The 12,478-nt window shown below is 30.5% G+C and overlaps 2 protein-coding genes across 2 annotated transcripts; both read right to left on the bottom strand.

Annotated features, from left to right (window-relative positions):
- Positions 1–497: 497 nt before the first annotated feature.
- On the bottom strand, positions 498–2,767 carry LOC128169959 (short-chain collagen C4-like). The gene is made up of 5 exons (XM_052835974.1): positions 2,667–2,767; positions 1,863–2,073; positions 1,677–1,754; positions 1,238–1,474; positions 498–1,037 (listed from the first exon to the last, which is right to left on the bottom strand). The coding sequence occupies exons 2-5, from the start codon at positions 2,071–2,073 to the stop codon at positions 793–795; spliced, it is 771 nt and encodes a 256-aa protein (XP_052691934.1). The 5' UTR covers positions 2,667–2,767; the 3' UTR covers positions 498–792.
- A 2,148-nt stretch (positions 2,768–4,915) lies between these two features.
- On the bottom strand, positions 4,916–5,617 carry LOC128169957 (uncharacterized). The gene is made up of 2 exons (XM_052835971.1): positions 5,471–5,617; positions 4,916–5,269 (listed from the first exon to the last, which is right to left on the bottom strand). Exons 1-2 carry the CDS (start codon positions 5,615–5,617, stop codon positions 5,024–5,026), a joined length of 393 nt encoding a protein of 130 aa, XP_052691931.1. The 3' UTR covers positions 4,916–5,023.
- Positions 5,618–12,478: the final 6,861 nt, after the last annotated feature.

The following is a 12,478-nucleotide window of genomic DNA, read 5'->3' as shown; positions in this document are numbered from 1 at the left end:
GATATAACAGTACGACATAGAGTTCTTAAATAATCGATGATTTTTGAAATATGTGTGCCTGGTTTTCGGTCTGGTTTTGTTTCGTCTTCAAAATGACATTAATGTGTACTACATTTATATGTATTAAAACGGATTGATCGTTTTTCAAGCAAATCATTTCAGAAAGACAAGGTTATGCAATAAAATACTCTTTTAGCAAATGGAATGACTTATAACAAACTAGATTATGGTTTTCCATCAATTTTCATTGAATCTATTAATATAATTAAATTAAATCGTGCGTTCCTTTAGAATAAACTGTTTAGAATATAAAAAGTGACAAGCAATCCTAAAATTGACGGGTGTAACATATAGGCTGGAAAAAGCATTAGCTTTTCTGAGTCGTTGTTTTTACTGAAAATATTTCATGATGAATTAGTAATAAAAATAAATTAATTCTTCAAAATAATATAAAGCTTTCCGCAATGTAATAAATCATTTTGATTTAAAAACTTGACGCTTATCTTTCGGATATCTATTTGTTTTATTTACATTTTCAACTCGTAACCTGGCGGTTTCGAATAAAACCCTTATAATAAATAGGATATATAAAACACAACAGATTTTATATTTTATTCTCTCTAGATTTGACTAGCTCAAGGGAATCAATAACAACATAAAGAATTATAATTAAAATGTGAGAGATTTTACAACAAAACTGAGAGCAGTTTTGACTCATATTTTGACGTTGAAACAAATCTTAAATTACCCTAACAAAATGTAGAAAAAAAGTCAGTACTGGTTTATTAATGTTTACTCCTTAGAACAAACAGCACAGACGAGTTCTCTCCCTTCCACATAAGGTGGGCACTTCAAGGAACCACATCGAGCCTCTACGGAATAAAACAGTCTACCATCTTGATTTGCACGACCACCATGTAAAGTGTCTGGATGCTCGTCAACACAGGTGTACATTGTACCAGCTGGACTGTTATAATATCCCGCCATTAAGTTCCCGTGATACTCTAATTTCCATCCTTTGTAACACGTTTTTCTGGCTATAAAAAAATAATGAAATTCAATGCACATAAGACTGTATTTCTACGCAAAAATAAAAGCAAAGCAGAAAACTTTCATCTACAAACACAAAAAGGTTATATGTCTATCAATTTAAAAAATTATTACAAATATGTATACGTTTTTCATTAAACGACAGATAAAAAAAATTATATTAAAATTTTTCTTTTAGAAAACTTACCTGGAAACATTTTGACGACGGATTTATTTCGAAGAAGACAAACAGCACACGGTACATCATGATTATAGACTTTGCGCAGGTTGCTGATGGTGTAGTATGTTTCGTATTCCGCACCAAAAACATAAGCTTTGGTCCCTTTAACTCCATCAATGTATTCACCCCACTCTGGATCTCTTGGTAAACACAGAAGATCAACCGCTGCTCCTTTGTGATCGTACCATGAACCGCCAGTGAAGCCTTGGGATACCAGAGAAACGTTATTATATTTTATGTTTAAATGTCATATTTCTTTTAACTTATAATTTTATATAATCATAAAGCAGGGGTTTTGTGTTCATTTTAAAAGACCACAATTTCTGGACTGAAGTCTTTAATATAGCTGTGAAAAAAAAAAAATTAGCGTCAGAAATAATAAAAGTGGATTCAAAAATGACTTTACCTGATAGAACTAACTCGGCATTCGAAGGACATGTTTTTTTCCCCCATCTTGTGTAAACAACGCTCCTGTTTTTGGTTTCTTGAAATAATCAATTAAGTAAGAAACGTACTTGTAAAATTACGGTATTCACATATTTTTAACGACATTTAATACATGTATTATACCTTGCATCTTTCGTGCACCTACCTCTGTTTTTTTCTTTAATAGCTTTCACTGATTTTTCGATTTGGTCGGTGAAACTTTTGAATTCGTCCCTCAAATCCTCTATTTGGTATGCTCCTAGAGCAGATGACAAATGTCCTGTCAGATATTGCTGCAGCATGTCTTTACAACTTCCATCGTTTGTTACAGCCCGTACTTCCATCACAAAAATCACAAGAATAAGAGCCACAATCATCTGAAGCACAGTTAAAATACAATATTAGTTTTGTAATCACTTAAGGTCAAATCAACTAAATGTAACCTTAGTTCTGGTTTTTGTTTGGTAAAATATTGGTAAAATAAATTTTTTTTAATGTTAGAATGTTGAGGTATATTCATTGTGTGAGACTTTTGGTAAATTTGCAGTTTCCATGTTACATGAATATTAACTTATAATTAACTTTTTGCATGCACGGCCTAGATGAAAATACTTGTAATAAATCTGCTTTACATATATCTAATCAAAGATACGTGTGTTGTCTATGAGTATGTGTGCTGTTTATGACTGAGCTTACATGCGATTGCAACTCATAAATACACTTATTTTAACTCACAGACCAAACATAGCATGGAAGTTTGTGTGTTTTTTGTTGTGATTTTTGTAAAAAAGAGGTTTCATAGATAAGGAACGAAAAATATCTTTGAAAAAAGACTCCACTTATTATATATTTTTTTAAGATGAATTCAGTTATATCTTTTCATTTAAAATAAAACATGAAATTCATTCGATTAAAATAAACGGATGAGAAAATATATTCATACACTTGTAAAATGACAAAATCTACTTACCTTTATGAATTCTTAAACTATCACTTATCCTCTATATCAGCATGCATTTATATATATTACAACAAAGAAGCCACAACATCTGATGCCTTTGTTCAACCTACGCATTTTGACAAAGCTACACATTGAAATTAAGTTGAAAATGTATTCCATACATCTAAAATTACAAAATTGAATATCCTGTGCGTGCGAAACACGTTTGAAAAAGAACTATCCTTGCTATTCTGCGACACATTTTCCCAGTTATTTGTGCAATTATTTTTGTTATTGTACAATTACACAATTACTTGTTTTTTCAACTGACGTTTAAGAATTCTCGCATTTTAATTTCAAAAGCATGTGTGTATTGGATGAAACTTTATTATCCATAATAGATAGATATATTTAAATATAATCAGTCAAATTTTTGGTGTGCGCTACTTATAATGTTTAAGATATAAATGATTGGTGCGATATAAAATAAATGGTTTTACAATATGGAATCAAAACTCTGTTACTAAAACGCTTTTTCATATCTAATTATTTGACTTTTTCTTTAGTTGATATTGATGGGTACGTGACTTAGGACGAAATTTAATACAAAACTATCCCACTTGACGCAAGACAAAGATACCTCGATCAAAGAATAAAAAAAAAATCATCTCTGCATTCATTTCACACGGTTTAGAAATAATGATTAATAATTAGATTGTGGTTTTGATAACAATTTTGAAATTTGAGATTGTTTCATTAAAATACTGCAACGACATATCTTTGGTCATGTTCTTCATCGTAACCTGTTCGTTCTTTAATCTTAGACAGGACATATTTACTTAGCGCATGTGTTTGAAAATGACCCTCGTTAAGATAAATACGTTAACTTAAAGACATAAATTCAATAGTCGTTGTTTGATGTTCAACATTACTTTTTTATTGACAGCAATAATAAATGAATACATAGTGTTTTATTGGTATTCTTTATTGTTTACGTATTTGTTTATTATCTTTTGGATCAAACACACATACTAGTATCTTTCCCTCAGCAGACGGTGGACGTAATTAGGAACTACATATTGACGGATATTTTAGATAAATCTATCTTTTATGGATGATATAGTTTCATTCCATACACACATGCCTTTCAGAATAAAAATGTCGTTAAAATATATCAATACCAAATGTTACCACTGCGCAAATAACTGAAAAAATGTGTGACAGGCTAGCAAGGATAGTTCTTTTTCAAAAGAACAGGATGTTCGGTTGTGTTATTTTAAATGTATGGTATACAATTTTAATTTAATTTCGATCTGTTTAGCTTTTTCAAAATGCGAAGGTTGAACAAAAGCACCTGCTGTTGTGGCTTTGTTGTAATATATATAAATACTTGCTGATATAGACGCTAGGTGATAGTTTAAGAATTCATAAAGATAAGTTGATTTTGACAATTTACAAATGTATCATTATATTTTATTATCTGTTTATTTGAATCAATAAATTTCATGTTTTATTTTAAGTGAAAAAGATGTAACTTAATTCATCTTTTAAAAAAATATTTAAAAAGTGTGGGTTTTTTCAAAGATGTTTTTTGATTATGTATCTATGAAACCTCTTTTGTATAAAGAAATAACGCACACATATTCATGCTATCTTCAATATGTGGGGTTATGGTAAGTGTATTTCTGAGTCGCACAGGCATGTAAGCTCAATCTTTGTTACAATATATGTAAATCAGATTAATAACAAGTATTTTCATCTAGGCCGTGCATGCAAAAAGTTAATTATCAGTAATTGTCAGTAATTATCAATATTCAATCATCGCTGATGACTCAAATTTACCAAAAAGTCTCAAAAAATGAATAGACCTCAAAATTCCAACATTCAAAATAACTATATTTCTAATATTTGACCAAAAACAGAAAATCGAAAAATCAGTGAAAGCTATTAAAGAAAAAACAGAGGTCGATGCACAAAAGATGCAAGGTATACTACATATATGAAATGTCATTAAAAATATGTGAATACCGTAATGTTACAAGTACATTTCTTACTTAATTGATTGTTTCAAGAAACCAAAAACAGGAGCGTTGTTTACACAAGATGGGGAAAAAAATGTCCTTCGAATGCCGAGTTAGTTCTATCAGGTAAAGTCATTTTTTAATCCACTTTTATTATTTCTGACACTTATAAACATTTTTTTTCACAGCTACATTAAAAACTTCAGTCCAGAAATTGTGGTATTTTAAAATGAACACAAAAAGCCCTGCTTTATGATTATATAAAATTATAAGTTCAAATAATATAAGACATTTAAGCATAAACTATAATAAAAACGTTTCTCTGATATCCCAAGGCTTCACTGGCGGTTCATGGTTTAATAATATTTACTCCTTAAAACAAACAGCACAAACGAGTTCTCTCCGTTCCACATAAGGTGGGCACTTCAAGAAACCACATCGAGCCTCTACGGAATAAAACAGTCTACCATCTTGATTTGCACGACCACCATGTAAAGTGTCTGGATACTCGTCATCACAGGTGTACATTGTACCAGCTGGATGGTCATAATATCCCACCATTAAGTTTCCACGATACTCTAACTTCCATCCTTTGTAACACGGTTTTTCTGGCTATAAAAAATAATGAAATTCAATGCACATAAGATTGTATATCTATGCAAAAATACAAAATAGCTGAAAACTTTCATCTACAAACTCAAATAAGTTACAAGTTTATTAATTTGAAAAATCAATACAAATATTTATACTTTGTCCATGAAACAACAGATAAAAAATGATATTTAAATTTTTTTTTCTAAAATTCTCACTTACCTGTAAACATTTTGACGACGGATTGATTTCGAAGAAGACAAACATCACACGGTACATCATGGTCCGCGAGCTTGTGCAAGTTGCCGGGAGAGTTGCATGTTTCGAATTCCGCACCATCAACAAAAGCTCTCGCTCCACCAACTCCATCACTGTATTCTGCGACACATTTTCCCAGTTATTTGTGCAATTATTTTTGTTATTGTACAAATACACAATTACTTGTTTTTTCAACTGACGTTTAAGAATTCTCGCATTTTAATTTCAAAAGCATGTGTGTATTGGATGAAACTTTATTATCCATAATAGATAGATATATTTAAATATAATCAGTCAAATTTTTGGTGTGCGCTACTTATAATGTTTAAGATATAAATGATTGGTGCGATATAAAATAAATGGTTTTACAATATGGAATCAAAACTCTGTTACTAAAACGCTTTTTCATATCTAATTATTTGACTTTTTCTTTAGTTGATATTGATGGGTACGTGACTTAGGACGAAATTTAATACAAAACTATCCCACTTGACGCAAGACAAAGATACCTCGATCAAAGAATAAAAAAAAAAATCATCTCTGCATTCATTTCACACGGTTTAGAAATAATGATTAATAATTAGATTGTGGTTTTGATAACAATTTTGAAATTTGAGATTGTTTCATTAAAATACTGCAACGACATATCTTTGGTCATGTTCTTCATCGTAACCTGTTCGTTCTTTAATCTTAGACAGGACATATTTACTTAGCGCATGTGTTTGAAAATGACCCTCGTTAAGATAAATACGTTAACTTAAAGACATAAATTCAATAGTCGTTGTTTGATGTTCAACATTACTTTTTTATTGACAGCAATAATAAATGAATACATAGTGTTTTATTGGTATTCTTTATTGTTTACGTATTTGTTTATTATCTTTTGGATCAAACACACATACTAGTATCTTTCCCTCAGCAGACGGTGGACGTAATTAGGAACTACATATTGACGGATATTTTAGATAAATCTATCTTTTATGGATGATATAGTTTCATTCCATACACACATGCCTTTCAGAATAAAAATATCGTTAAAATATATCAATACCAAATGTTACCACTGCGCAAATAACTGAAAAAATGTGTGACAGGCTAGCAAGGATAGTTCTTTTTCAAAAGAACAGGATGTTCGGTTGTGTTATTTTAAATGTATGGTATACAATTTTAATTTAATTTCGATCTGTTTAGCTTTTTCAAAATGCGAAGGTTGAACAAAAGCACCTGCTGTTGTGGCTTTGTTGTAATATATATAAATACTTGCTGATATAGACGCTAGGTGATAGTTTAAGAATTCATAAAGATAAGTTGATTTTGACAATTTACAAATGTATCATTATATTTTATTATCTGTTTATTTGAATCAAATAAATTTCATGTTTTATTTTAAGTGAAAAAGATGTAACTTAATTCATCTTTTAAAAAAATATTTAAAAAGTGTGGGTTTTTTCAAAGATGTTTTTTGATTATGTATCTATAAAACCTCTTTTGTATAAAGAAATAACGCACACATATTCATGCTATCTTCAATATGTGGGGTTATGGTAAGTGTATTTCTGAGTCGCACAGGCATGTAAGCTCAATCTTTGTTACAATATATGTAAATCAGATTAATAACAAGTATTTTCATCTAGGCCGTGCATGCAAAAAGTTAATTATCAGTAATTATCAGTAATTATCAATATTCAATCATCGCTGATGACTCAAATTTACCAAAAAGTCTCAAAAAATGAATAGACCTCAAAATTCCAACATTCAAAATAACTATATTTCTAATATTTGACCAAAAACAGAAAATCGAAAAATCAGTGAAAGCTATTAAAGAAAAAACAGAGGTCGATGCACAAAAGATGCAAGGTATACTACATATATGAAATGTCATTAAAAATATGTGAATACCGTAATGTTACAAGTACATTTCTTACTTAATTGATTGTTTCAAGAAACCAAAAACAGGAGCGTTGTTTACACAAGATGGGGAAAAAAATGTCCTTCGAATGCCGAGTTAGTTCTATCAGGTAAAGTCATTTTTTAATCCACTTTTATTATTTCTGACACTTATAAACATTTTTTTTCACAGCTACATTAAAAACTTCAGTCCAGAAATTGTGGTATTTTAAAATGAACACAAAAAGCCCTGCTTTATGATTATATAAAATTATAAGTTCAAATAATATAAGACATTTAAGCATAAACTATAATAAAAACGTTTCTCTGATATCCCAAGGCTTCACTAGCGGTTCATGGTTTAATAATATTTACTCCTTAAAACAAACAGCACAAACGAGTTCTCTCCGTTCCACATAAGGTGGGCACTTCAAGAAACCACATCGAGCCTCTACGGAATAAAACAGTCTACCATCTTGATTTGCACGACCACCATGTAAAGTGTCTGGATACTCGTCATCACAGGTGTACATTGTACCAGCTGGATGGTCATAATATCCCACCATTAAGTTTCCACGATACTCTAACTTCCATCCTTTGTAACACGGTTTTTCTGGCTATAAAAAATAATGAAATTCCATGCACATAAGATTGTATATCTATGCAAATATACAAAATAGCTGAAAACTTTCATCTACAAACTCAAATAAGTTACAAGTTTATTAATTTGAAAAATCAATACAAATATTTATACTTTGTCCATGAAACAACAGATAAAAAATGATATTTAAATTTTTTTTTCTAAAATTCTCACTTACCTGTAAACATTTTGACGACGGATTGATTTCGAAGAAGACAAACATCACACGGTACATCATGGTCCGCGAGCTTGTGCAAGTTGCCGGGAGAGTTGCATGTTTCGAATTCCGCACCATCAACAAAAGCTCTCGCTCCACCAACTCCATCACTGTATTCTGCGACACATTTTCCCAGTTATTTGTGCAATTATTTTTGTTATTGTACAAATACACAATTACTTGTTTTTTCAACTGACGTTTAAGAATTCTCGCATTTTAATTTCAAAAGCATGTGTGTATTGGATGAAACTTTATTATCCATAATAGATAGATATATTTAAATATAATCAGTCAAATTTTTGGTGTGCGCTACTTATAATGTTTAAGATATAAATGATTGGTGCGATATAAAATAAATGGTTTTACAATATGGAATCAAAACTCTGTTACTAAAACGCTTTTTCATATCTAATTATTTGACTTTTTCTTTAGTTGATATTGATGGGTACGTGACTTAGGACGAAATTTAATACAAAACTATCCCACTTGACGCAAGACAAAGATACCTCGATCAAAGAATAAAAAAAAAAATCATCTCTGCATTCATTTCACACGGTTTAGAAATAATGATTAATAATTAGATTGTGGTTTTGATAACAATTTTGAAATTTGAGATTGTTTCATTAAAATACTGCAACGACATATCTTTGGTCATGTTCTTCATCGTAACCTGTTCGTTCTTTAATCTTAGACAGGACATATTTACTTAGCGCATGTGTTTGAAAATGACCCTCGTTAAGATAAATACGTTAACTTAAAGACATAAATTCAATAGTCGTTGTTTGATGTTCAACATTACTTTTTTATTGACAGCAATAATAAATGAATACATAGTGTTTTATTGGTATTCTTTATTGTTTACGTATTTGTTTATTATCTTTTGGATCAAACACACATACTAGTATCTTTCCCTCAGCAGACGGTGGACGTAATTAGGAACTACATATTGACGGATATTTTAGATAAATCTATCTTTTATGGATGATATAGTTTCATTCCATACACACATGCCTTTCAGAATAAAAATATCGTTAAAATATATCAATACCAAATGTTACCACTGCGCAAATAACTGAAAAAATGTGTGACAGGCTAGCAAGGATAGTTCTTTTTCAAAAGAACAGGATGTTCGGTTGTGTTATTTTAAATGTATGGTATACAATTTTAATTTAATTTCGATCTGTTTAGCTTTTTCAAAATGCGAAGGTTGAACAAAAGCACCTGCTGTTGTGGCTTTGTTGTAATATATATAAATACTTGCTGATATAGACGCTAGGTGATAGTTTAAGAATTCATAAAGATAAGTTGATTTTGACAATTTACAAATGTATCATTATATTTTATTATCTGTTTATTTGAATCAAATAAATTTCATGTTTTATTTTAAGTGAAAAAGATGTAACTTAATTCATCTTTTAAAAAAATATTTAAAAAGTGTGGGTTTTTTCAAAGATGTTTTTTGATTATGTATCTATAAAACCTCTTTTGTATAAAGAAATAACGCACACATATTCATGCTATCTTCAATATGTGGGGTTATGGTAAGTGTATTTCTGAGTCGCACAGGCATGTAAGCTCAATCTTTGTTACAATATATGTAAATCAGATTAATGACATGTAGAATTTACAGTAAAACATAAAGTATCGGTGTATGTCACCCTTACAAGAGATGACATGTAGAACTTACAGTAAAACATAAAGTATCGGTGTGTGTCACCCTTACTAGAGATCACATTTAGAACTTACAGTAAAACATAAAGTATCGGTGTATGTCACCCTTACAAAAGACGACATGTAAAACTCACAGTAAAACATTAAGTACCGGTGTATGTCACCCTTACAAATGATGACATGTAGAACTTACAGTAAAACATAAAGTATCGGTGTACGTCACCCTAACAAGAGGACATGTACAACATACACTAAAACATATATAATCGGTGTATGTCACCCTTACAAGAGATTACATATAGAATTTACAGTAAAACACAAAGTACCGGTGTATATCACCCTTACAAGAGATGACATGTACAACATACAGTAAAACATAAAGTATCGGTGTGTCACTCTTACAAGAAATGACATGTACAACATACAGTAAAATATAAAGTATCGGTGTATGTCACCCTATCAAAAGATGACATGTAGAACTTACAGTAAAACATAAAGTAACCTTGTATGTCACCCTTACAAGAGGACATGTGCAACATACACTAAAACATATATAATCGGTGTATGTCACCCTTACAAGAGATCACATGTAGAATTTACAGTAAAACAAAAAGTACCGGTGTATGTCACCCTTACAAGAGATGACATGTACAACATACAGTAAAACATATTGTATCGGTGTGTGTCACTCTTACAAGAAATGACATGTACAAGATACAGTTAAACATTAAGTATCGATGTATGTCACCCTATCAAAAGATGACATGTAGAATTTACAGTAAAACATAAAGTATCGGTGTATGTCACCCTTACAAGAGATGACATGTAGAACTTACTGTAAAACATAAAGTATCGGTGTATGTCACCCTTACAAGAGATGACATATAGAACTTACAGTAAAACATAAAGTTTCGGTGTATGTCATCCTTACAAGAGATGACATGTAGAACTTACTGTAAAACATTGGCGTAGGAAAATATCACATGTTTTTGCAATTCAGAATTGATGGACATTCTTGAGTTTATTTAGCATTTTTAAAACAATAACATTAATGTTGGATTTTTTCAACTAATGTGAACTAATGATAAGGTACTTGGATTTCAGAATATGTTTTTAAAATATGATTTGCTTATCAATTTTCATTTTTATTAGCTTTTTTAAGCGCTCATTCTATTAATTGATTTGTGTGAAAAAATTACTAAAATCGGAGTTTCTTTCTTATTAAATAGTCAATAATCTAGTTTTTCTGTCAATTCATATCTTTATGTAAGGTCTTCATAATATGTAAAAATCAGAAATATTTTAATATTGGTAGCATAAAAAAATAATCAAAATATCTTCAAAATTTAAGAAAATTAGAGGAAATGCGAACTAAGCAATATTAATTTTAGTTTAAATATTAAATCCAACTTAGTAGTATAAACTGATAGACTTTCTGATATTTTGTCATTTCATTGAAGAATAGAAACTTTATATCTTAAACAGATGTCTATATAACTGCAGATAACTACATTTATTTATAACATCCGTTAAGTTGAGGAAAAAGTAGTGACCTTGACCTGACATTGATACGAAAACAAGAAGGTCAAATTTGATTAAACGGAAAGAATCATTTGGTTATATAATCTGTTTGACTGTGTAAAAATGTTATGAATTTCTTAATATAAGAAGGATGTCTGATAACGAGAAGACTCCTTCCTTAAATCGCTGTAGAGAGGAGTGACAACTTTCTTTTATGACGCTCAAATATTAGCTTATGTGCTATTCCTCCGCGTGTTTCATAAAGTGCAAGTCAAGAGGAGAGGTCGTGAAAATTTGAAGAAAAAAAGATCAATGAAAATATGTTAAATTGTAATCAGTGAAGTAAAACAATTTCTTCAAGGAGTTAGCACATTCGATCATTGATCGATCGTTTCCTTACAGCAATTGATGTATGTTTACGTTTTACAGTGTCTTACATCGCTGTCTCACAATGGACAAACCGATCTAACACATGTAATGATTCGAGAATCTTTTTTAATTTTTTTCCCGCCAATAAAAATCTGCATACGTAAAGCGGTTTTCTTCTCCATTCTGGGTAACATAATTTACCTGTTTTATAGCGATTATAGCTGTGAAGCATTTATACAGTATCCGTTGTTGCATTGATCAGTTAAACATATTTCAACTTAATAATCAATTTGATAACTTTATCCATCGAAGCCATAGCTCATACCTAGACCGCATGGTATGAGACACCACCGTTGTGTTTAACGGTTTTCATATATTGAAGTCTAAGTATTTATAGATCGGTTGTTATAACTTTATTAAATGTAGTTATCACTGCATAATAATATAGAAAGAAAGCAATGTATACGTATATTTTCCGGGCATTAGCAAGGCGTTTGATAGAGTGACCGAGTGAAGGCCTGGACTCATGTTCAAACTTTACAAAGTTTGGCCAAGTATTGTCCTACATCACCAAATTTCATCAAAGCACACTAAATTCAATTGTCCTAAATCAATATGAATCGGAATATTTCCAGTAAAACAAGGTGTTCGACAGGGAGGCGTACTA

The sequence above is a fragment of the Crassostrea angulata genome, unplaced genomic scaffold, assembly GCF_025612915.1.
Source record: "Crassostrea angulata isolate pt1a10 unplaced genomic scaffold, ASM2561291v2 HiC_scaffold_263, whole genome shotgun sequence".
Taxonomy (NCBI): Eukaryota; Metazoa; Mollusca; class Bivalvia; order Ostreida; family Ostreidae; genus Magallana; species Magallana angulata.
Note: the sequence above shows the minus strand (reverse complement) of the source record. Positions and strands in the feature narration are given on the sequence as shown.

Coding starts and splice junctions, on each gene's coding strand:
- LOC128169957 (XM_052835971.1), bottom strand. CDS start 5,617: ATGGAGTTGGTGGAGCGAGAGCTTTTGTTGATGGTGCGGAATTCGAAA. Junction 5,270..5,470: donor CGTCGTCAAAATGTTTACAG/GTAAGTGAGAAT, acceptor TATTTTTTATAG/CCAGAAAAACCGTGTTACAA.
- LOC128169959 (XM_052835974.1), bottom strand. CDS start 2,073: ATGATTGTGGCTCTTATTCTTGTGATTTTTGTGATGGAAGTACGGGCT. Junction 1,755..1,862: donor TATTAAAGAAAAAAACAGAG/GTAGGTGCACGA, acceptor GATTATTTCAAG/AAACCAAAAACAGGAGCGTT. Junction 1,038..1,237: donor CGTCGTCAAAATGTTTCCAG/GTAAGTTTTCTA, acceptor ATTTTTTTATAG/CCAGAAAAACGTGTTACAAA.